This window comes from Phyllostomus discolor, chromosome 8 (assembly GCF_004126475.2).
Source record: "Phyllostomus discolor isolate MPI-MPIP mPhyDis1 chromosome 8, mPhyDis1.pri.v3, whole genome shotgun sequence".
NCBI lineage: Eukaryota > Metazoa > Chordata > Mammalia > Chiroptera > Phyllostomidae > Phyllostomus > Phyllostomus discolor.
In genome coordinates this window covers 87,602,592-87,624,372 of record NC_040910.2, presented here as the reverse complement: position 1 = coordinate 87,624,372, position 21,781 = coordinate 87,602,592, and the positions used below count along the sequence as shown (strand labels likewise).

At 56.3% G+C, this 21,781-nt stretch overlaps 1 protein-coding gene across 4 annotated transcripts in view; it reads left to right on the top strand.

Annotated features, from left to right (window-relative positions):
• Positions 1–20,987, top strand: part of AXIN2 (axin 2) — a 30,924-nt gene extending 9,937 nt beyond the window's left edge. For 3 of the 4 annotated variants that reach the window (XR_004904854.1, XR_004904852.1, XR_004904853.1), the window contains exons 3-9: positions 1,637–1,777; positions 9,833–9,935; positions 12,292–12,432; positions 12,529–13,031; positions 13,241–13,414; positions 13,731–13,966; positions 14,545–14,640. Coding sequence is in view for 1 of the 4 variants with exons in the window: in XM_028519644.2 (XP_028375445.1) it covers positions 1,637–1,777; positions 9,833–9,935; positions 12,292–12,432; positions 12,529–13,031; positions 13,241–13,414; positions 13,742–13,966; positions 14,545–14,640; positions 16,064–16,231; positions 19,539–19,665 (1,678 nt within the window). In the remaining 3 variants the exon portion in view is untranslated. Of the gene's footprint in view, positions 1–1,636; positions 1,778–9,832; positions 9,936–12,291; positions 12,433–12,528; positions 13,032–13,240; positions 13,415–13,730; positions 13,967–14,544; positions 14,641–16,063; positions 16,232–19,538 lie in introns of those variants that run through there. The other variant, XM_028519644.2, reaches the window with a different exon arrangement.
• The last annotated feature ends 794 nt before the right edge of the window (positions 20,988–21,781 follow it).

Below are 21,781 nucleotides of genomic sequence, written 5' to 3'. Positions count from 1 at the left end.
AGCTCCACTCTTTTCCTCCCCAGTGTGGGGAGGGCTTTTAACTGCTTTCCCTACCCCCCTCCTGGAGTCCCTGCTCACCCCTCAGGGTTCACCTTGCTCCCACCTGTCCCAGGTAGCCACCCCTGGCCGTTCATCTGGAAACATCCTCTCCGTCATTAGCTCTGCCAGGATTACCTCTACAAGGTCACTCATGCTGACTCTTATTCTAGAACTTTCTAAATGTTGAGGCTAGCTTTTGTATTAGGAAGCAGAAAGAGAGGTTGAGAGAGGGCCACACAGACTGATCCCATGCCCATGCATGCTGCCTCTGCAGTCCAGGCCAGGCTGCGCGTGGGTGGGACCCCTGAGGGCGCAGCTGTAAAAGTGGGCACGGGGCTCCTCCTCCCCCCAGTTGGCTGTGAGCATTAAATGAGATGATGTGTATACGTACAGGTGTACCCCTTTTCGTCGGCCAGCAATAACACTGTCCACCTCCCTCCTGGAACCCCTTCTACCTCCGTTTATGGTGACACACCCCTTTCAGGCCATGGGTACCCCACAACCAGAGATGGGCTTGCACGCCCACAGCCCACTGCAGTGCCGAATGTTCAGTGGGTGAGGAGGAGCTCGGTGAGCATGAGTGTTAGGCTGCTTCGACCCCTCACGGGTCCCTCCCATCTGCTCTGAAGGCCGTCTGTATAGGCCCCGCCTGCAGGAGTCGGTTCTTTTCTCTGGGCCATCCCATTCCCCCGCAGTCGGCTTCCTTGCTGTTGGCGCAGACTTGGCGTCTCCGTGGAGTAGGCCAGTCTTTGCAAACAAGGTTGCCGTGACATTGGCCTTCACAGGCCCCTCCTGTGGTCCCAAGACCACAGTGGCCCCTTCCTCCCCCGTCCCACTTAAGTCCCTAGCTGGTGGCACAAGAAGAATTCTACCCCTGCAGGGAACAGCCACACTGGTGGTTCTGGGAGGAGATCAAGAGGGCAAACTGGGGCAGCAGAGGCCACTGAAACAAAGGGGGGCGGGGCGACCATGCAGGAGGGGCCTGGACCTTCCTCTGAAACAGCCGTGCTGCTCATTTGAAGCCCTCGGGCCTCAGCCAGCCTGGGAGGAGGGGGCTGGCTGGGCGCAGGGTGCACGGAGGCCCAGTTCAGCGTGGGGTGCCGGTCTTCAACACTGTCTTGCATTTTTCTGTCCCACCCGTCCAGCTCACTGGGCCCAGGGCTGAAATGCGAAGGCCGTGCCAGGCCTCCAGGGACTTGCATCTCAGAACTGCTCTAACAGCTGTCTTGGAAGCTTCAGATACCTTAGGGCCCGACATTGTCTGCCTCTGGTGCCGGCTTGGAAAGAGGGCAGGGAGGGTGAAGACACTCCATGTCCACTGACTCTCCTTTTGTTCCACAGCCTCCCCTCCCAGAGCAGAGTGCCATCCCTTCCCCTGTGTGAGGGCATATTTAGAACTTTGTAGCGTTCCCTGGGAGACCTTCCTTTGGGGCCAGAGGAACCCAGCCTGCCCTCTGCCCAGAGAGCATCTGGCCCTGGGCAGAAGGTTGGCATGGAACAGATCATGAGATCGTGCACTTGGTGTCCCCTGGGGCCACCTGCCACCTGGGTGTCTGCTGAGCATCGGTGACACACCGCTGTTGTGCCTCTCCTGCAGGCCCTTCAAGAGGAGCGAGCCCGTCAATCCATACCACATAGGTTCTGGCTACGTCTTTGCGCCAGCCACCAGTGCCAATGACAGCGAGATCTCCAGTGATGCACTGACTGATGACTCCATGTCCATGACGGACAGTAGCGTGTAAGTATTCTGGTGTCCCCATCATGTGCACGGTTGGCACCATGACCCACCGGGCCAGCTGCAGAGTCCTCAGCCACCCGCTCCAGCCTTGCACATCCCATCGGTATACATGTATTTGGTGGTTGAGGAGGGAGACATGGGTGGGGTATGGGCCGAAGCCTTAAAGGGAAAGTCGGGTGGCGCCTTAACAGAAGAAAAGTCAAGGAATGTAGAAGGTGAAGATGAATGTCTGTAAGTTCCTTGAGTTAACAACGCATCTTCTGGTTCTCATCTTGCCTTCCCTGTGCTTGGCTGGTCTTGAAAGCCAGGAGGTGCCCCACCTGCAGAACCAGCAGCAGGTGGGGGACAGGGTGGCGGCCCCAGAAGGGTGAGTGTTTAGGTGTTCGCTGTTTTTGAAGGAAGAGGCAGTGACGGTGGGAGTCAGCGAGCCAGAGTTTTCTGAAAGGCCGCTGCGTGCCGTGTCCCCTCATGAACGTGTTCAAATGGACACTGTTCAGTTGAGCGAGTCTTGGTGGAATGCCCGCTCCGCATCAGGTCGGGGTTCTACCCCTTTGACCAGGCTCCTTCCAGAGTCCAGCTGATCTTGGATCTTTTGCAGATGGTTGGCTTGGACTTCTGAAAGCAATCCAAACCCTCAGGATGGTCTGCGAGGTCAGCAGGCCACAGGCAGGGCCACCATGCGTTGAGTTTCAGGGCATGTGTGGTCCTGCAGTGGTGGTCTCTGCGGATGGAGAACTGCTCATGGTCCCCGAGAGTTTCATGGGGAGGGGCGTGCGGTGGGCGGGGCACCGCTCCCTCCTGCCGACCTTCGGGATTCTGATTCAGGAGACTTGGGCAGAACTTGCCAAGAGCTTTTCACCCAGTGCCCACTTGAGAACCACCATTCTAGAAACGTTCTCTGAAGGCCCTTCCACAGATGTTTTCGTGGAGGAATTTCTCCCACTCAGGGAACAGTTGTGAGAGGCAAACCCACTGAGCTGTGCGAGCTCCGGCACACTTACTCAGAGTTCGTTCCTTCCACCTTCCTAGTAAGAACTGGACCATCTATTCCAGTTTGTTTGAAAATACCAGGCTTTTATTAGCCAATGCCCTGTTGCTGCCCGGGGCGTGGAACCAGCTGGAAGGAAAGTTGCTGAGGTTGGTTTGGGACTCTACTATTGATTGGAATGCTGGTGGCTTTTACTGTGTTCCCCTGGATTCCCCTGTCAGTAAAGGGAGAGGAATCCTCGAGGTGAAACGTTCCGCTTTAATAAAAGAACGGCATTTTGGCATGAGTGAAAACAAAGTGAGGTGCGTGTCTCACACCCAGCACGGAGGAGTGAGGAGTTCTACCGAAGTGAGTGGGACTGGGCTCCTTAAGTATCCGTGCTCAGAAAAAGGACCCTTTGGGGGACAGTTCTTAATGCGTGTTTGCTCTGTCTTCACTGAATAATAGTAGGGAGACATAATTTATATATTTCTTAATGAACTTTTATTTATTTACTTATTTCTTATGGTTGTTCAAGTACAGTTGCCTCCATTTGCACTGCACCACAGCCCCCATCCCACCTGTCCCCGCCTCCCACCCTCGGACCCATGTCCCTTGGCTTTGTCCGTGTGTCCTTCATGCGTGTTCCTCGATAGGCCTTCCCCATTCCCCCCCATACCCTCCCCCCCAACTCCAGTCACTGTCAGTTTAGTCTGTTCTTTATTTCAGCGTTGGGCATCATTTATATCTCGATTCAAATAGGTAACACCGAGATCTGTGCATGGTGCGTTTTCTCGAAGAACATGAGGTTACGTAGGGCTCTCCGCCCCTGCACAGACTGACCGGCCCCCGCTTTCAGTGATAGTTTTTCTTTTCTCTGGTCACTCTGCCTGCTGTCCTTTTGTTTGCTTGCTTGCTGTCGTCTGGGTACTTGCTACAGGTAGCATTACTCCTTTGGCTTTGATTATTTTGTGGGTGGCGTGGGGGTCTCAGCATTCTGTGTAAAGTAAGGGTAAATTGGATTTGAATAAGGGCCTTGAGTGACTCTCCTAAGTCAAAGGTAGTTTACGTAAGACCAGAAGGCTTCTGTTTCGTTTCCTTAGAGACTGTTTTTGGCTGGCTTCCCGGTCCTTGCCCTCATTTCATTTCGGCCCCCATTGAAGCGTTACTCTGGGTTCCTGGTGAGATGACTGGGGTGAGGTCCCTGTCCGTGTTCAAGCCCCACAGACCTGACTGGAAAGGTGGGCAGACCCCTGGGACCTCCACATGGCAGCGAGGCCGGGGCTTCTGTAGCTTCTGCCAATAGAGGCGGAACTCCAATGCAGGCCAGACACAGCCTCAGCCCTTTGCCTCTGCCCCCTCCCCCACCAGGCACGCACATTTCCAGCCTGAGAGGTGTTATTAGGACCAGTTGATAATGAGACCTTTGAGCCACTTGGAGTTTCTTTTATTTTTACTAGTGATCACCCACACTGCTTCCTTTTTAACGGGTTGGGGGAGGGGTAGGAAGAAGCAAGTTCTAACTCCCCCCCTGGCGGCTCCCCCCTACCCCTTTTCTTTGATCCCCTCTCCCAAGAAAGACCCCCTCACTTTCAGAGGGGTGACTTTAAAGCTCTGACCCTCCTGCCCTTCAGCTAAAGGACTCGTGGGCTCGCAGCATGGGACAGACAAGCTACCTGTGTGAGTCAGCCGTTTCGGGAGGCGAGCGTTTGAGGTGTGGGCCAGCGAGGTCCACACAGGTACAGAGGCAGATCCCTCTGAAAAGGGCAAACCCCTCGCTCGGCAGCCATTTCCCAAGGGCACAGTACCTGCCCTGTGGTCTCAGGTGGTCTCCACCTGGGTGAAGCCACCTTGGCTCGGTGACGAGTCAACCAGAATCCAACTCCACAAGGAGGAACCTGGGAGCTCCAAGAGCTGGGTGCTTGTGGCCTTGGATCTGATTTCCTGATGTCAGTGTTGGGTGGTGCTGAGCCTTCTCCCAGCCAAGGGGCCGCTCGATTATCAGAGGGTGCCATGGCAGCTGGACCCACTCAGGCACGTTTGCACCACCTGGGGAGGCCTGTGTGGTCAGAGCAAGACCACCCTCTCTGTGGCCAGAGGCTGTTGGCCCTGGGCTGCCTGTAGGAGAGGAGGAATGGGTCTCCAGAGCCCCTTGTTTGGGGTGGGCGTTTGGGCTTAGAGGTTCCTGTGGGTCTCAAGCTGCCATGTCCTGGGGGTCCCTGGGGCCCTGCCTGCTCTCCTGCCCAGCAGACTCCGAGTGCCCTGGAAGCCGGGCTGCGAGAGGCACTTTCTGGCTGGCTGGCCCTGAGTGTGTGTGATTTGCCCAGTGTCGGGCAGGTCACCCTGGATTCCCAGGGCTGGGATTAGACCCCTCTTCAGAGCTCTGCCAGCTGTGGGCCTGGCGCACATGAGAGTGCCGAGGGGGAAATAAAGTGTGTGGGGATGAAAAGCCGAATGAATCGCTTTCAGCCCATTGTTCGCCCGGGGAGGCTTAGAGGGGATAAGAGGGTGGCAGGCCCCTTTGAAATTTCCCTGAACAAGTGAATAGGAGCGCCCCATAAAGCATGAAAAGGCTCTGGCTGTTTCTCCTGGTCACAATGGCCAGCTCGGGCTGGGAGCGGGGCTGCGAGTGGGGCTGGCTGCCCTGCTGGGAGGCGGGGAGGGGGTGCGGCTGGGGAGGGGGAAGTGGGGGTTACTGGCAGCCTTCAATAGACTCCAGAAGGTTGGAGTTCATTAGATACAAGCCCCGGGAAGCAATCGTCTCGTTGGCGACAGCACCAATGAAGTCCCGGGGCCCAGGGTGGAAGTTGGGCAGGGCTGGCCTGCACTCGGTTATCCCACGGAGCAGTGCGCCGGGGCCTGGAGGTCCCGGGCAGGCAGGGGCTCTGAAGAAATCATGGCCTCTCTTTAAGCCTCGCTGCTGACTTCTGTTTTCCCACTAAGTGAAGCGCCCTATTCAAGATGGCTGGGGCCCTGGCTGGTGTGGCTCAGTGGACTGAGCGGCCCGCCTGCAAACCAAAAGGTTGCGGGTTTGGTTCCCGGTCAGGGCACATGACAGGGTTGCGGGCCGATGTTTCTCTCCCTCTCTTAAAATCTTTTAAAAAAAAAACGGTGGCTGGGATTTGGGTCTTCATCATAGGCCTCTGAGAAGGCTGTTTTATGGGCCTGTTACTCTGAAACCTACGTTCTCAGAAGAAATGGCTTAACTTTTTTTTTTTTTGAAAGTTAGGTGCCAGACTCCCAGCCAAGTTCTAAACCCCCGTCTCTGGAGCACTGGGGACAGGAGGGTTGGGGACCGTTCCCGGGGATCAGGCCTAGGGGATGCAGCCGGGGGCTGAACACCTTGCAGACAGCAGGCCCTTTGCCACCCAAGTGTGGCTCCTCCGTTGGAGGCGGCCAGGCATGGCAAAGGCCACGTGTAGGTGGCGCGGGAGCGTCTCCGTCTCGACACTTCAGCGCAGAGCCGCTCGCAGAGCCAGGAGCAGCTTGGCTCGAAGGCCGGTCGGCCCTGGGCGTCCTGAAATCAGTGCGAGACACTCCCCTCACACCTCACGCAGAGGGCAGCTTGGGTCATTTTATTTATTTATTTGTGTTTCCTTTTATCTTATTTATGGGTTTACTTTGGACACCAGGGACAGCATCCACGTGAACTTCAAATATTACCTTATCTTACAAACCAGGCTTTTGATGTTGGCTGTGATCAGAGGCGGCCCTCTGAGCGGCTGCCAAATGGAAATGTGAGTGGACGCCTGCGCGCATCAGCCTGCGATTTCAAAGTCGCCGGAAAACGACATTCAGGTTAGGCTGGGCACCGCGGAGTCAAAAGGCTAAGCTAATTGGCTCGGCTTAAATGGCAGCTAAGTGGAGTCCACACTTCAAAACCCCTGCTCCCCAGAAACAGCTGGGCCCGGCAGCCGGCTCGTTAGCCGAAATGTTTACAATGAAAGGCGGGACCGAAGCGCAGGCGCTCGTCCACTCACAGTTCTGAGCGGCCAGGAAGCGGAGCGCAGACCTTTAGGGCCCGAATTAAAAGGAGAGAGGCCCCCTTCTGGAATGAGGGGCTGTTGTGGAAAAAGACTCTTGGCTGGGGAGGAATGAAAGCCACATTTCCTCGAGGCGCCTGTCAAGCCTCTTTGAGCCTCTGCAAGTTGAAATCTCTCTCTTCCTGCCCCAGCTCCTTCAGCTGCCCTGTGTGTGTGTGTGTGTCTGTGTGTGTCTGTGTGTGGGGTGTGGGTGCCTAAAAAATAATTTGTTCCTTTGGCCTTCAGATGGGCCAGTGACCTGCCTCCCCTTCCCCTCATATCTGTGTCCCCCAGCTCTCTTCTTTCAACCTTACATGGAAAAAGAATGAGATATAAAAGCCTTACCACTCATCGATTTCCGTCTGAGCGGAAGGAGGAAAGATGGAAAGTCACTGGGGGACATTCGAGGACAGAGTCCTAGGGGGATGGGGCCTCCTCTGGGACTCATGAAGCCCTGCGTGTGGCACAGGGGGGTCTATGGCGTGCTTGACTGCTGGCCTGCAAGATGGTCAGGAAGGGGCCTGGACCAGAGGCCTCCACTCTCAAGCCCCTAGAAGAGTTGCTGCTCAGGAGAAGGGTGTGGATCTTGTCTTGTAGCCCTGGGGCCACAGAAGGTGGGTTAGACCAGCATGAGACCCAATTTGTGGGACCCCCATGCCACAGAGATTTAGGTTAGAGGTGGGGAGAGAGTCACTGTCTTGGGAACCACCTGGCATGCCCCATGGCCAGGAGTCCCAAGTAGTAGTGGTGGGGCTTTCCAGAATGTTCGCCGAATCTCCCATTCATCCTGTCAGAATGTCAGGTGACTCTGTGGGACTCAGGAAGGGGTACCCCCACATTCAGTCAGGAAGCTTGGCACCTCCAGTTGGGGCTGGGCATGGAGGTGATTGAGCCGAGGACACCTGTTCTTGAGTCCAATAGTGGTTGCACTCGGACCCTAGATGTGACCACTGCTGACGGGGACCCTGGTCATCTCAGATGTGGTGGGCTGGGGCTTTTGTGAGAACAGAGTGGGATTTTGTGTTAGGTGTGTCTGACCCTCCATAGGGACTCGGTGGAGGGAGCTGGCAGCCTGGGGTGGGAACTGGTCACCTGGCTTGGAGTTTGGTTACCGGTCAAGTCAGACATGCTCCTGAGAGCCCCCTCGGATTAACGACCCCAAGGTGAAAACAGCGAATTTTGGTCAGTGAGCTCCAGGTGGGTCAGCAAGGTTCTGGACTGGAACCTAGATCCTTCTTGGACATCAGGGGCCCGTCACGTCCCAGGCCTGGCGAGTAGGGAGCTATCTGGGCGACTCGACCTGCTCTGGTCAACAGGCTACACCAGTCACCCCCCCTGTACTGTGCTCGCTGTCTCTGCCCTTTGGCCTTTCTCTGGGACAGAACCCACTTGTGTATAAGTCTTTGCTTCAGACACCGATCTCTTTCTCCCATCCCCTGAGCACGGTGATCCTTTGGGTGTGGATTCTTAGACAGGGTTTGGCTCCCAGATCACGCCATTTGTTGTGAGTGGTGCCACCTTTGCATGGCCCTGTTCTCCGGCCTAGGTCAGCAGGCATCCAGCCCCCAGAATCCCAGGGCACTGTGAGTGCGCAGCCGGAGGTCAGCCTCTGGCCACCCCTGCGGATCTCTAGGTGCTGCTGGCGTTTGCCCACTGCTGAGTTAGCCGAGTCTTTCTTCCCTCCCCCTCTGAGGTCCAGAACACTGGGAAGAGAGATGTGGCCCAACACCTAATTTCAGTATTTATGGCCTCTAGGTGCGATTTGGTGTGATGCTGTTTGCACACGAGGCTTTTGTAAATAAGTGGCCTCCAGAAGGGACAGCAATGGGAAAATTGCCCCCCCTTGACCATTTGACTGCTTTTAAGAGTAAACATTAAAAAAAAAGTCAGAGCAACTCCAGGTCATGTTTCTAGTGAAGACTAGTGCAATAGAGTGCAGGTGTTTCTTACTCTGCTACTTGCTTTAAAAAAAAAAAAAAAAAAAAAAAACACAAGACAAAGGACACAGAGGTCCTTCCTCCTGCAGGTCTGTGCAAGGGCTTCACTGACGCTGCTCCCACCCTGGGCTACCTGGCCTGCCCCACAGCCAGTGAGTACAGAGTAGGGGACAGGGCTTTGCAGTTGAGACTCCCCTCCCCGCCAGCGGTTCCCTCTGCCCACATCCTGTAGAGTTTCATCATGGTAATCACCAGCTTCTGACGCGCTATAGATTTTGCTTTTTCATTTTTGCTTATTGCAAAGTAAGCAAAAACACTGCCCTGGACCACCCCATTGGGAAACAAGCTTCATAAGGCAATCCTCTGCATTGTTTACTGCCTTCCTTGACTGCTCTCTTACTCAGTGCCTAGACCAGGGTTTGGCACGAGGTAGGTACCCAAATATTGGAATGAATGGCACAGAACGCCACACAGTAGGGGCTTTGTCTTTATGCCCATGTTGGTCATGTTTTTGAGACTTTGTTGGTTGGGGATGGTAGGGTTTGGAGTTGAGGGAAGGAAGGGACCCCAGAGGTACCCTCTGGCGGTTTATACGAGGAAGAACTTTGGAATTAAATACCTGGGAGGCTGGGTGTCGGAGACTCACACACAGCTTCCCTAGCGCCTGGGTCTGGCCCCCCTGCCCGTTGTATTTTGTCCTGGAATGCTCCTCAAGGTACATCTGCTTTCCTGTGTCGGGGCAGTGTGTTGCCATGGCAACGGACTGTTGGGAGGACCGGAGAGGTCTTAGACTCTGCTGCATGGGGCCCCCATAAGACAGGGGAGCCTTCACTCTGACTGGCTGGGGTAGAACCCATTTCCCAGAGAACAGCCTGAGGAATGGGCTTACCATGACCTTTCCAAGTCAGTGATCCCAATCCAGGAGGGGGCCGTTTCCAGAGGAGTGAAGGATGGGCAGCAGGTTTGGCAGTTGGACGGCGGGAACAGCCATGGCACCTGGGACGGGGGTGCACTCCCATGGCGGCGTGTGGCCCCATCCGTCGGCAGGATCTGAGTGTGGCTTCTGAGCACTCTGGGTGCTGACAGCATCCTCCTGAGCCTGCGGGTTCTGTCTCTCCCCTTCCCTTAGAGATGGAATCCCTCCGTACCGCGTGGGGAGTAAGAAACAGCTCCAGAGAGAAATGCATCGCAGCGTGAAGGCCAATGGCCAAGTGTCTCTACCTCATTTCCCGGTGAGTATAGTCTAGAGGGGGAGGCGGCTGCTCTCGGCCATGTGGAGCGCTGAAGGAAAGGGGTGGGAGGAGGAGGGGGTGCACAGAGACGGTAGGAGGGGCAGTGCTGGGGCCTGCCAGGGAACGGAGTGGGAGGGAAGACCAGGCGAGAGGTGCTGTGTGGCTCCTGGGGGTGTGACGCTGAGCGGAAGGAGTTCAATGTGACCTTTCTGAACCTTCGTGTTTTCTCAATTCATAAAAGAAAATTCTCTGTGAGAAAGAAACCAAAGCAGTTCCTTCCCAGAAACCAGAACACGATAGGAGACGTTCATGCTTCTCATCACTTCCCACTGGAGTGGAAGCCCCCCGAGGGCAGGGAGCTTTGTCTGTTCCGTGAACTTCCATACTCCCAGGCACTGGCACACGCCGGGTACTTAAGTAGACCCGTGCTGATCGAACGAACGGACAGACAAGTGAATGAGGAGGCTGGAGGAACCTGCCTCCCGTGGGAGGGAAGTCCCATCCCTGTGACATTCCGCTTGTGCTGGCTATGTGGCCCAGTCATTTCTGCCAGCCGTTTGTCCCGCTGACTCCCGAAGCCCCGGAGGGCGGCTGGACCGGCCTGTCTGTTTCCAACCCCAGAACTCAGTTTAGTGCCTGCTGTCGGATCTGCACCTACTGTGTGCTGAGTGAATGGAGTGTTTGGAAGTGGGGATCCTGTGAGCAGCTTCTTCCTGTGGTTGGGACGGGAGGCCAGCATGGCATGAATGAGCTGGGCCCTCCCCTTCCAGTTCCATGTCCTGGAGGGCTGCCCGCACGTGGCCCCCTGCTCTCAAAGAGCCGTACAGGCCGCCTTTCAGGAGCTGTGCCTCTCTAGCGGTGGATGCTCCGAGATCCAGGTTGCCAGGGCACGGCTCCTGGGGCGAGGGGAGAGAGTACCCGGTCTAGAGCGGCATCTCTGTTTACGAATCCATCCCACCAGCGTCCAAGAGTCCAGCTGGTCCATGGGTGATGTTGCATTTAGGAAATTAACGCTCGGAGTTGCTGGTCCCGCGCAGCGTTAGTGCGCGGGCTGATGCTGGAGCAGCTCCTCTCTGGAACCCCCCAGCACAGTCTGGGGCAGACTTCCCTTTGTCCTGAAGTTAGCGTGTTAAAATGGCTTTTCTGGGGAACTCCAGCATCCCCCTCTTCAATAACAGTGCCCCAAATACAACTGTATTGATGACACACAAGTTTCTTTGATGTGGCAGGGGGGCGTGTGCATGAATAAAGAAAACTTCTAACACCCGGGCCTTTAAATGAGGCGATCTTGCCCTGGGTGTGCAAAGCAGCTTTCCCCAGGAGGTGGCCCCTTGCCCGGGGTAGGGGCTGTGTGGAACCAGCCTGTGTGAGAGGGGCCATCTCTTACGGGGGGGCAGGTCTGTCCCCTCACTTGTTGTGCAGCTGCTGGGGGGAAATGCTGGCCTGCCCAGGTTGGCTTTCTGCTACCTCCATTGCACCCCAAAGAGAAAGGCAGAGCAAGAGGGAAGTGAAGAGAGAGGCAGAGCCACCGGGGAGGAGGGGTGGGCGAGATGGCAGGAGGATGGAAAGCCGTCGGGCTGTGGGGGTTCTCGCTGTTTGCTGCTTTTGGCAGGCGATCTCCGTGCCTTTTTATATTCCGCACTTGATTTGGAGATGTTCCCTTTTCCCTTGATAGAGCAGCTTCAGGCAGCCAAACTCAGCAGTGTTCTGCTACTAGCCCGCAGCAGCTTGCTTCATTTTCTGTACAAAGAGACGGGGAGGGGGTGGGGGAAGCAGGCAGATCTAGGACAGTGTTGAGACAACACCACCTCAAAGGTGCGCAGTGTGCGGCCAGGAAATAAAGTGCCGCTTCTTCTGATCTGGCCGTGTGACTCCTTTTTTCCCCTCCCTTTTCGTCCCCCCCACCTCCCTTCCAATCTTATTTTTTTAAATTTCCAACTCCCTTTCTGTTTAGACTCTACTTTTTATTCCTTGAGTTGGTCTCTCTCCCCTCCCCACCACAGAGGCTGCCTTTTTTTTTTTTTTTTTTTTTTTTTTGATGTTTGACAACAGTCTTTGAAGATTTTCTACTTCAGAGTAACTACTGATGGGCTGGTTGTACTACAGAGAGAACAAGCGGGGCCTCTCGGAGTGCGACCAACTGCTCCTGCCCAAGGCAAACGCTGGTGGGGACCATGGCGCTCCATGAGGCCGCGGTGCCAGCGCATAAAGCTCCCCGGCAGCCCAGGCCGCGCTCTGCCCAAACCTGGAGCCACCGAGCTCCTCGCCGGCTCAGGGAGCTCCGGCGCAGCTGCCCTGGCCACCACGCACCCGGCCGGCTGAACACGCCCTTCCCTTTCCTCCCCGTGCCCTGCAGAGAACCCACCGCCTGCCCAAGGAGATGACCCCCGTGGACCCTGCCGCCTTTGCGGCCGAGCTGATCTCCAGGCTGGAGAAGCTGCAGCTGGAGCTGGAGAGTCGGCACAGCCTGGAGCAGCGGCTGCAGCAGATCCGAGAGGTAGTGCTGGCCCCACCCCGCCAGGCCTTTTGCTCTGCCCACCCCCACCCCACGCGTGCCAGGGTCTCTGCTGCTCACAGCCCCCCCACCTTCCAGGATGAAGAGAAGGAGGGCTCCGAGCTCGCACTGGGCTCTCGGGACGCGCCCGCCCAACACCCCCTCTGCCTCCTGCCCTCCAGCAGTTATGAGGAGGACCCGCAGACGATTCTGGACGACCACCTGTCCAGGGTCCTCAAGACCCCCGGCTGCCAGTCCCCCGGCGTGGGCCGCTACAGCCCCCGCTCACACTCGCCCGACCACCACCACCACCCCCAGCTGTACCACCCCCTCCTCCCGCCCGGGGGCAAGCTGCCCCCCGCTGCCTCCCCAGCCGGCTGCCCCCTCCTCGGGGCCAAGGGCTTCGTGACCAAGCAGACGACGAAGCACGTCCATCACCACTACATCCACCACCACGCCGTCCCCAAGACCAAGGAGGAGATCGAAGCGGAGGCCGCACAGAGGGTGCGCTGCTTCTGCCCCGGGGGCCCCGAGTATTACTGCTACTCCAAGTGTAAAAGCCACCCCAAGGCCCCGGAGCCCGGGCCGGCAGAGCCGTTCGGGTAAGTGGCAGGTGGGCTGGACTGTCCCCTTGGGGCTTCTCTCCTGACCACAGCCCTGGGCAGGTGTGCGGTGGGGTCAGAGGTCACTGGCCTTTTGTTTCCAGGAAGGGGGGTGCGGGGGAGCAGGTGCATGTGTCCCCACCACCTTCCCACCTGTCTGGTGGGGGAGTCACAGAGAGGTAAGGGGCTGTGGTCTTGGTTCCCCACAGCGGCAGCAGAGGCGGCACCCTGCCCAAGCGCAATGGCAGAGCCCCTGAGCCCAGCCTGGCCGCCAGGGACGGAGCGGGGGCGCTGCAGCTGCCGGGGGAGGAAAGAGACAGGTCGCAGGATGTCTGGCAGTGGGTGCTGGAGACCGAGCGGCCGAGCAAGCCCAAGCCCCATAGGTAAACACCACCACCGCCAGCACCACCCCCAGGAGGGTCGGGGCCGTCACCGGAGCTATTGTGGGGTTGGCTATTTTTGTCATCGGCCGGAAATAAATGTGACTGTTAGCTCCTGCCATCTTAATATTAAACGTTGGACTGAGCGGACCACAAAAATGCCATGTTTTGGCAACGCCCCCCTGTTCGTGTTATGGTAGTTATTTTTTTCTTCTCTCCCTGAAGGCAGAACAGAAAAGTTTCTCTTGAAGTCACATTTTCCAGTTTTTCTAACCCAGTTTCTTTCCTTCTGCTTTCTCTCTCCTTGTTCCTTGTTCGGTGCCCAAAAAGCACAAAGAAGGCCTACCCCTTGGAATCGGCCCGCATGTCCCCAGCCGAGCGAGCCGGCCGACACCACCTGTGGGGGGGCAGCAGCGGGCACCCCCGAGCCGCCCCCCGCACCCACCCGTTGACCCAGGACCCTGCGATGCCTCCCCTGGCCCCTCCCAACACCCTGGCGCAGCTGGAGGAGGCGTGCCGCAGGCTGGCGGAGGTGTCGAAACCCCCAAAGCAGCGGTGAGTGGAGGCGGCACCGGAGGTGAAAGGCGGCACTGGGTGTGGACGTGGAGGCCGGGCCTGCTGCTGGGGAAGGGCCCTCCTTTCTGCTGGGGCTCTGTCTCTCCTGGGGGAGGAGGACGGCTTCTGGCCGCACAGCACTGTGCTTTCCAACCTGGTTCCCCTCAGTTCAGTTCGTCCTGAAGCGCTAACCAGGGTGTGTTGGGCAACCCATTCAGTGATCCCTTACAAATCCTGTCCCTTATGAGTGTCCGCATCATTTCAGCCTGGTTAGATGAGAGCTTAAGAAGCCATGGCTGACTGATTGGAAATCAAGGGCCTTCAGCCCTTGGCCCGGGCTGGCCGAGTCCAGGCCCGGGTTCCCACGGGGACTGCGGATGGCAACGCCCAAGTCATGTGCCAGGCCTCCTGCAGCCACTGTCAGCACAGAGCCTTGGTTGGGTCTCCCCGTGGACGGAAGTCCGGTCTGTGTTCAGAGGGCTGCAGAGGGTGGTTTTCCGTCTGCCCTGCATTTGCCCTGGGGACGGCAGGCTTAAGCAGGCTTGCCTCTGAACGCTTCGCTCCGGCTGCGTCCTCAGGTGCTGCATGGCCAGTCAGCAGAGGGACAGGAGCCACGTGGCCGCTGGTCAGACGGGAGCCACACCCTTCTCCACCCCGAGCCTGGCTGCAGAAGAGTGAGTGTCCCTGCCTGGCCCTGCTGAGGCCCACCCGGGGTTTCCAGTTAGTGCTCACCATTGGGAGTGGAGATTTTTGAAAACATTTGTTAATATATGAAATCACCTCAATTTTAACATGTTAGTGATGGTTGGACACAGACGTTGCCATAAATTAGGATCTTTTTCTTTTTAAGACTACTTCTTTGTTTTTAGACAGAGGGGAAGGGAAGGAGAAAGGGGGAGAGAGAAACATCAGTGTGTGGTTGCTTCTCACATGCCCCCTATTGGGCACCTGGCCCACAACCCAGGTGTGTGCTCTGACCGGGAATCAAACTGGTGACCCCTTGGTTCACAGGCCGGCACTCAATCCGCTGAGCCACACCAGCCTGGGCTATCAATTAGGATCTTAAAAACCCTGCCTGTGCTGAGCAACACATTGTGGCTTGTCCACAAGTGTTCCCTCCCGAAGGGACGGGTGGCTCAGGGTTCCCGGCACACACTCTTTGAAAGCTGGGACGTGAAGCCATGAGCAGACAGACCCAGGGGCCCTGAGCCCAGATGTAGAATTCTCCCCCTTTCGGCTGGCCCATTGGCAAGTTGGAAGCCCCCTGTGCGCACAGAGCAGGGAGCTGGCTCTGCCCCAGTGCAGAGATGGAGGGAGACGGTCTTTGCTGTTTTGATTGTGGGAAGCAGTATCCCCCCAATGGTGCCGTGGCCCCTTTCGTAAATGTGCACTCTTACACAGTGGACAGAGAAGCCTGGCTTCATTTAAGTACAGGATGGCACACTTAAAAAGAAATCCACCGAAGGGATCTAAAATAGTCTAAATAATTAAAAATGTTTTCTCTTAGCTTCTTTATTTTGAGCAATGAGCAATGTCTGTAGCCCTGAATAAGCCACCACCCTCCCTGGGCCCTTTTGTTGTAATTGGTTGACCTTAAGTCTACCAGCTGTTCTGGCCTGGATCTTGGTTATTTTTTCAGCCACTCGACAAAATCTTGGAGTAAACGGGGAAGTGGAAATGACTGGGCTCCCCCGGTGGGCTCTAGTGTTCCGGGTCCCTGTCCTCCCCGGGGGTGCTCTGAGTTTGTCTCGACAGTGTCCCCTGCTGGCGAGTGTCCCGTCACTCTGGGACGGTTTCTCTGTCGTCTTCATGACAAGTACCCCCTGCGTGCCAACCTGAAAGAGGCTGCCCTGTTCCCGCTTTAGGTGGTAGTGGGAGAAACAGTAGCAATTTGTACAACCAAAGGAATTATCCCCTCCTGTGTGCCCCTCACTGGTGACCTGGAGTTGGTCTGTGTTCGCCAGAGGTGGCTGCCTCTGTGACATGGGCCCCCAGCCTGCAGCCGGAAGCGGGGTTGGGAGAGCGTACACAGTGTGTGTTTGCGTGTGTTCGCTCGCCGCCTTCACATGCTGAGCTTGTGTTGCATCTTATTTTCAGTCACAAAGAGCCAAAGAAGCCAGCAGGGGTCCACGCGCTCCAGGCCAGCGAGTTGGTCGTCACTTACTTTTTCTGTGGAGAAGAAATCCCATATAGGAGGATGCTGAAGGCTCAGAGCCTGACCCTGGGCCACTTTAAAGAGCAGCTCAGCAAAAAGGGAAATTATAGGTAAGAGCCCTGTGGCTTCTTTCTGCTCCAGAGTTTGTTTGCTCACCACCGGGAACCAGAGTCGGGGGAGGGGCCGGGAGGGCTCAGGGAGTGCCCGTCCGCTCGCCACTCACAGAAATAACGCAGCAGTGGCCGCTGCGGGGGCTCTGTGGCCCAGGTGAACAGAGCACCGAGGAGGAAGGCGGCGGTTGGCTTTGTTGCAAGAACTGGGCCTGGGTCGTCTGTGGGGCTCTGTCTAAAAGGGAAGAGAGGTGGGAGGGAGAGACAGACAGACAGACACGCAGGTGGTCAGACCAATTAGGAGCCCGAAAGACTGCTGTCCTGTCGTGGGCGCCAGAGACTGTCCACACTGACGGGTCGGGGAAGGGCAGAGACGGTTGCCTGGAGGTGGGAGCAGCATTCTCCTTACTCAGCTTTTCTGCCCGAATGGCTGCTTCCCTCTGCCCTGTGGGGTTTTGTGAAGCAGGGCACTCTTTGTCCATAACAAGGAGGGGGCAGGCCCTGCGGGTGGGCACCGGGCAGACAGGGGCCTTGGGAAGGGAGCTTGCCCACCCTCCGAGCTGCCTTCCCCTGTCTGCACAATGGCTATGCCCACCAGGCCTTCCAGGGACCTGGATGGGTTTAGAGCCAGGGGCCCCATTTCTTGTTTGTGTTCTCTCAACTGGGGACAGGGGGTGACTCCACCTTAGTTCATCCAGAGTCCTACCTGCCCCTGCCCAGTGGCCTTCATCCCAAGAGAGTGTGTGGGTTCTGCTCCAGCTGTGTCTCAGGTGCAGGGCTGGGACAAGGGACAGGCAAGTGCAGCACCAGGCACAGCTTAAGGAGCACAGCGTGTGTCTAGAAGGTGTCCACCCAATTCCTGCCTCGAGCTGGGGATGGGAGTGGGGGACCTTGAGAGCGCTCAGCGACCTGCCAGGTGGCCGCCGGCTTCTGGACCCAGGCGAGTCCAAGTCCAGGGCCCCAAGACCCACCCCTTCCTGAGCAGCCACCTCCACCTGGGAGCTGATTTGGGCAGGGGCAAGTGATTCCTTTTTACAGGGGAAGGGAGGTGGCTGAGAGCAGGGTGTGGTGCTGGGTATTGAGCTTTCTTTTTCACACCTGGGCTGAGACAATTCTGAAAATGTGTCAGGGGTTGGGGAATGGGCCAGGCCGCTGCTTTTTAAAAAAAATCTTGACCAGACACATGGTGAAACTAATTACGCGAGCATGCCCCTTTAGGGGTTCGTTCTGATCTGAGCATGGGCTCGGCGGGACTGCGAGGGGAACTGCAGGTGACCTCCGGGGAGCAGGCCCTCGGAGCACCGAGCAGAGAGGCTGCAGGGGAGGCTCCCTGCTCAGCCGCTCCGTCCACATCTGGCTCTGATTTTTTTTTTCTAAGGCACACTTAATAAGCCTGGCTTTGAAGCCCCAGCCTCCCCTTTAATGCACAAAGACTTGCACAAATGGTCGACGCTCAGATTCTTTACTGATTGGATCAGGCTGTGGCCAGGCCCCTCCCAGCATCCTTATCTCCGTGAGCTCCTGGCTGAGGCCCGATGCTCCATCCTCCAGGGTCTCGGGGGCACGGGGTGCCATGCTTCGCCCCACCCTCCGCCCCCAGCAGGGGCGATGCTCCAGCTTTCGGTTCGCACCCCACACCCCCCACAGGATAAGGCCCAGCGAACATGGGTCTGTGGAGCGGGGGACCCGGGCTGCATTGAGTAATCTCTCCATGGCCGAGGTTCAAAAACAGAACAGCCCCTCCAGACGTGCCAGGCGCTATTGGTGCCAGATGTCAGAAGAAAGCGGAGTTTGCCACATAGAGCCCGTGGCAGTGTGGAAAAGCCCGTGTCTTGGAGGAAAGGAGGGCAGCAAGCACTTTTGAAGTCTCGGGGGTGGGGCTGGGGGAACATGGCCTCTGTCCTCTCTGGAAGAGGGTGCAATCATGCGAAAGGTCATCATTGCCTGTTTGCCGAGAAAGCCCAGCTCGGTGGACCCGAGTGGGGGCTGGCTCTGGGAGCAGAGGGGTGCGCTGGAACTGGAGCCTCCTATTTGGAAAAATAACTCTTCCCCACTGTCCTGGGTCTCCCGTGCCCAGTGCCCCTCCCCACTCTCTCGCCATCTCTTCCCGGCCCCGGCCCCCACCCCAGATACCCCGACCCTCCATAGGAAGCCTTCCCACCGCTGACCCATTAGAGCCACGCTGCAGCTCTGCCGGGAATGCTAAAAAGAAAGAGCTTTGACTAAACCCAGCTGTTTCACTTTATTTAGCCTTATCTCCTATGAAAGTATTTGGCTTGCCTTCATTAAAGAAGAAGAAAAAAACTCAGCTCTAACCAAGGGGAATTAATTTTAAGAGAAAAGACAAAAACAAAATACGGCCATAACCCTGAGACACAATTAAATTTTTTAGGGAGGCTGTCCCCCTCCCCCCAGGGGACTGTGACTTTCCCTCTATGAGTGCCCTTTATCAAGGGGAGACGATAGCGTGCAGGGGCGAGTTTCATCCCTTCGAGGGGGTGTCCTTTGCCGGGGACTGAGAAGGAAGACGCCTTCACTTCTCTTCCTGGGAAGGGGCCTGGGAGGACAGCCGTTTCCTGAGGGAGGCCGGCCTGAGAGAGGGGGCTCGTGTGAGTCCGTACAATTAAACAACCTTATAAGACAGAAGGCTGGGGTGGGATAAAAGGAACCTTTAATCAACAGGCATAATAGAAGGGCCTTCCTGTTTGGCCGTGGAGGGGTGGGGGTGAGGAGGGAGGCGTGGCTGTCCCGTGGCTGACCCAGAGACCAGCTGAGGAGTTGGCACCTGGGTGCTGGGGGGTGGGAAGACCAAGAGGTGTCGGCGTCCAAAAAGGCTGGAGTCTGCCTCCCACCGTTTCAGGGTGGCTCAGTCTGGGGTCTCTGAAGGAATCCCCCTTTCTTCCCCCCTTTCTTCCCCACTGCGGAAGAAGCAGTGGCAAATAAACTCCAGGCCCCCGCCCCCAATAAAAAGGGGGAGCAAGAAGCAGCTGTGCTCTATGAAGTGCGCTGTTCACAGCGTGAGCGGCGGTAACTGCAGCAGCCCTGGGCTGGAGGCTGTCACCTCCGAGCTGTTCACAGGCTGCTGCTCGCTGGGTGCCCAGCTTCTTCCTGAGCGCCCAGGCCACCCGTCTGTGCCGCGGACCAGCCCTGGGAGCCGTGGGGTTCTCTCGGTCAGAGGGGCCGAGGTTTCCCTGCACACCTGCTGTGGCAGAGTCCTAGGGTTGCCACAGTCCTCGTGTTGACAAGCAGTTCCTTGACAGAGGAAAGTGCAGTTTTACCAAGATGGTTTTGGGGTTTTCCTTTTAAGGTATTACTTCAAAAAAGCAAGTGACGAGTTTGCCTGTGGAGCGGTGTTCGAAGAGGTCTGGGACGACGAGACCGTGCTCCCCATGTACGAAGGCAGGATCCTGGGGAAGGTGGAGAGGATCGACTGAGCCTCGTGAGCGACCGCCATGCAACGTGTTGAAGGAAGAAAAAAACCAATGAAGACAAAGTCTAGGGAAGAATTGGCCACTGGGCCTTCGGGAGGGTTGGGGGGAGGTTGGCTTTCATTATTCACGAGCTGGGTACTGAGATAAGAAAAGCCTGAACTATTTATTAAAAATATGACCACTCTTGGCTGTTGAAGATGCTGACTGTGTCTGAGAGACCGCCATACATAATATATGACTTCCTAGGGATCTGAAATCCATAAACTAAGAGAAACTGTGTATAGCTTACCTGAACAGGAACCCTTACTGATATTTATTGAACACTTGCTTACCCCTGCCCCCAGTTTATGGATATGCTGCTTTAACCACGGAAGGGGGAGATGGGACGTTTTCGTTGTTCTGTCTAAACTTAGGAGTTGAGCTCGGAGTGCATGAATGGTTTCTGCATTAAAAGAGGAATTATGCTCAGCCCTGCGTTTTCTCCAAGTGAAGATAGACTTTTTTTTTAACGGTGCCCTACCATTGACAACGCAAAAATTGGTGCATTTATTTTCTACGCTGCTGTATTTTGTCATAAAGGTCTTGAAGTTTGACTTACGTTGCAATAATACCACCATTTTGGGGTCATCTTGTTGGATGGGCCGATCATTGCTGAGTTAGGGGGGGCGTCTGGGGGGGGCCCGGATTCCCCCTGGGAGGACCAGGGCCCCATGGCTGAGGCCTGGAACAGCGCTGTGGTTCAACTTGTGCTTTTATTGAAATAACTGTTCCTTGGAGTCTTTTTGTTTTTCAATTACTCTTGGGGCCCCGGCCATCCTGGGAACTGCCCCCCTCACCCCCACCCCCCTGGCCCTGCAAAGAAGGGAACAGTAGTGGGAAGACCCAGCAGCGAGCACCCTTTCTCCTCCAGACCCCTCCACCTGGCGTCCGGGTTTTTGTGTTAAGTTAATCTGTACACCCTGTTTGCCCCGTCACTTGTACATACGTCTGTATATATCGTACGGCAAAGAGTATTAATCCACTATCTCTAGTGCTTGACCTTGAACCAGTACAGTACCTGTACCTGCACGGTGTCCCCATCCGTGTGTCGCCCTATATTGAGGGCTCGAGCTTTCCCTTGTTTTTTGAAAGGGGTTTATGTATAAATATATTTTATGCCTTTTTATTACAAGTCTTGTACTCAATGACTTTTGCCATGGCATTTTGTTCTACTTATACTGTAAATTATGCATTATAAAGAGTTCATTTAAGGAAAATTACTTGGTACAATAATTATTGTAATTAAGAGATGTAGCCTTTATTAAAATTTTATATTTTTCAAAACACTGGCCTGGTCTTGGAATTCCCAGGGTGGGGGGCAAGGCAGAGGCACCCTCGTGTGTGTGAACATCTGTGCTTAACCTCCCACCTGCTGGAGCCCGTTCCCGAGCAGACCTTGAGCTCCTCCCTGGCCGGGCCGGCCCTGGGTGCTGGCGGAGGATTCCTGCCGTGGAGCAGACTGTAGGCCGTGTTTCCTAGACGTCTCCCTGGGGCCATCTCCAGTCGGCCCTTCCCTCCCAGGCAGGTGTCTCCAGGTAAGTCCAGGTGATGAGGGGCTAACACGGGATCCTCCAGGGACCACCTGAGTTTCAGTGGCTGTCTCAGAGGCCAAGAGCCTCAGAAAGGGGTGTGTGGATCTGGAGCGTCCAGTGGGTCCGATGACCCCTGATCTCCATGCCAAACAGCCACCCTCTTGAAGGCTGAGGAGACTGACTGACGGCTTCACGAGGGTCTGGGCAGGGAAGGGGGCATGAGGGTGTTCCTGCACAGGTCAGTGGACTCTGATACATAGAGCTACGGAAATCAGTGAGAAGTAAGCTCAGCAAAGACATGTATCCCCAGCCCCGTGTGCTGGGATACTGGGGTGTCAGGCTGTATTTCAGATCTGCGGAAGCAGGTCTATTTAAATGAGCCCTAGGATAAACCCTTTTTCGCAATAAAGGGTCTGTGATGACAGTTGGATTCTGGTGTGCTGGGGGCGTTTCATGAGGACGGGTCTGCAGGTGACCGGGTTGGCTTTTTGTCACTACCGTGCACAAGCTTGAGGTTGGCGGGTTAGAGTCAGTACTGGCTGTGGGGT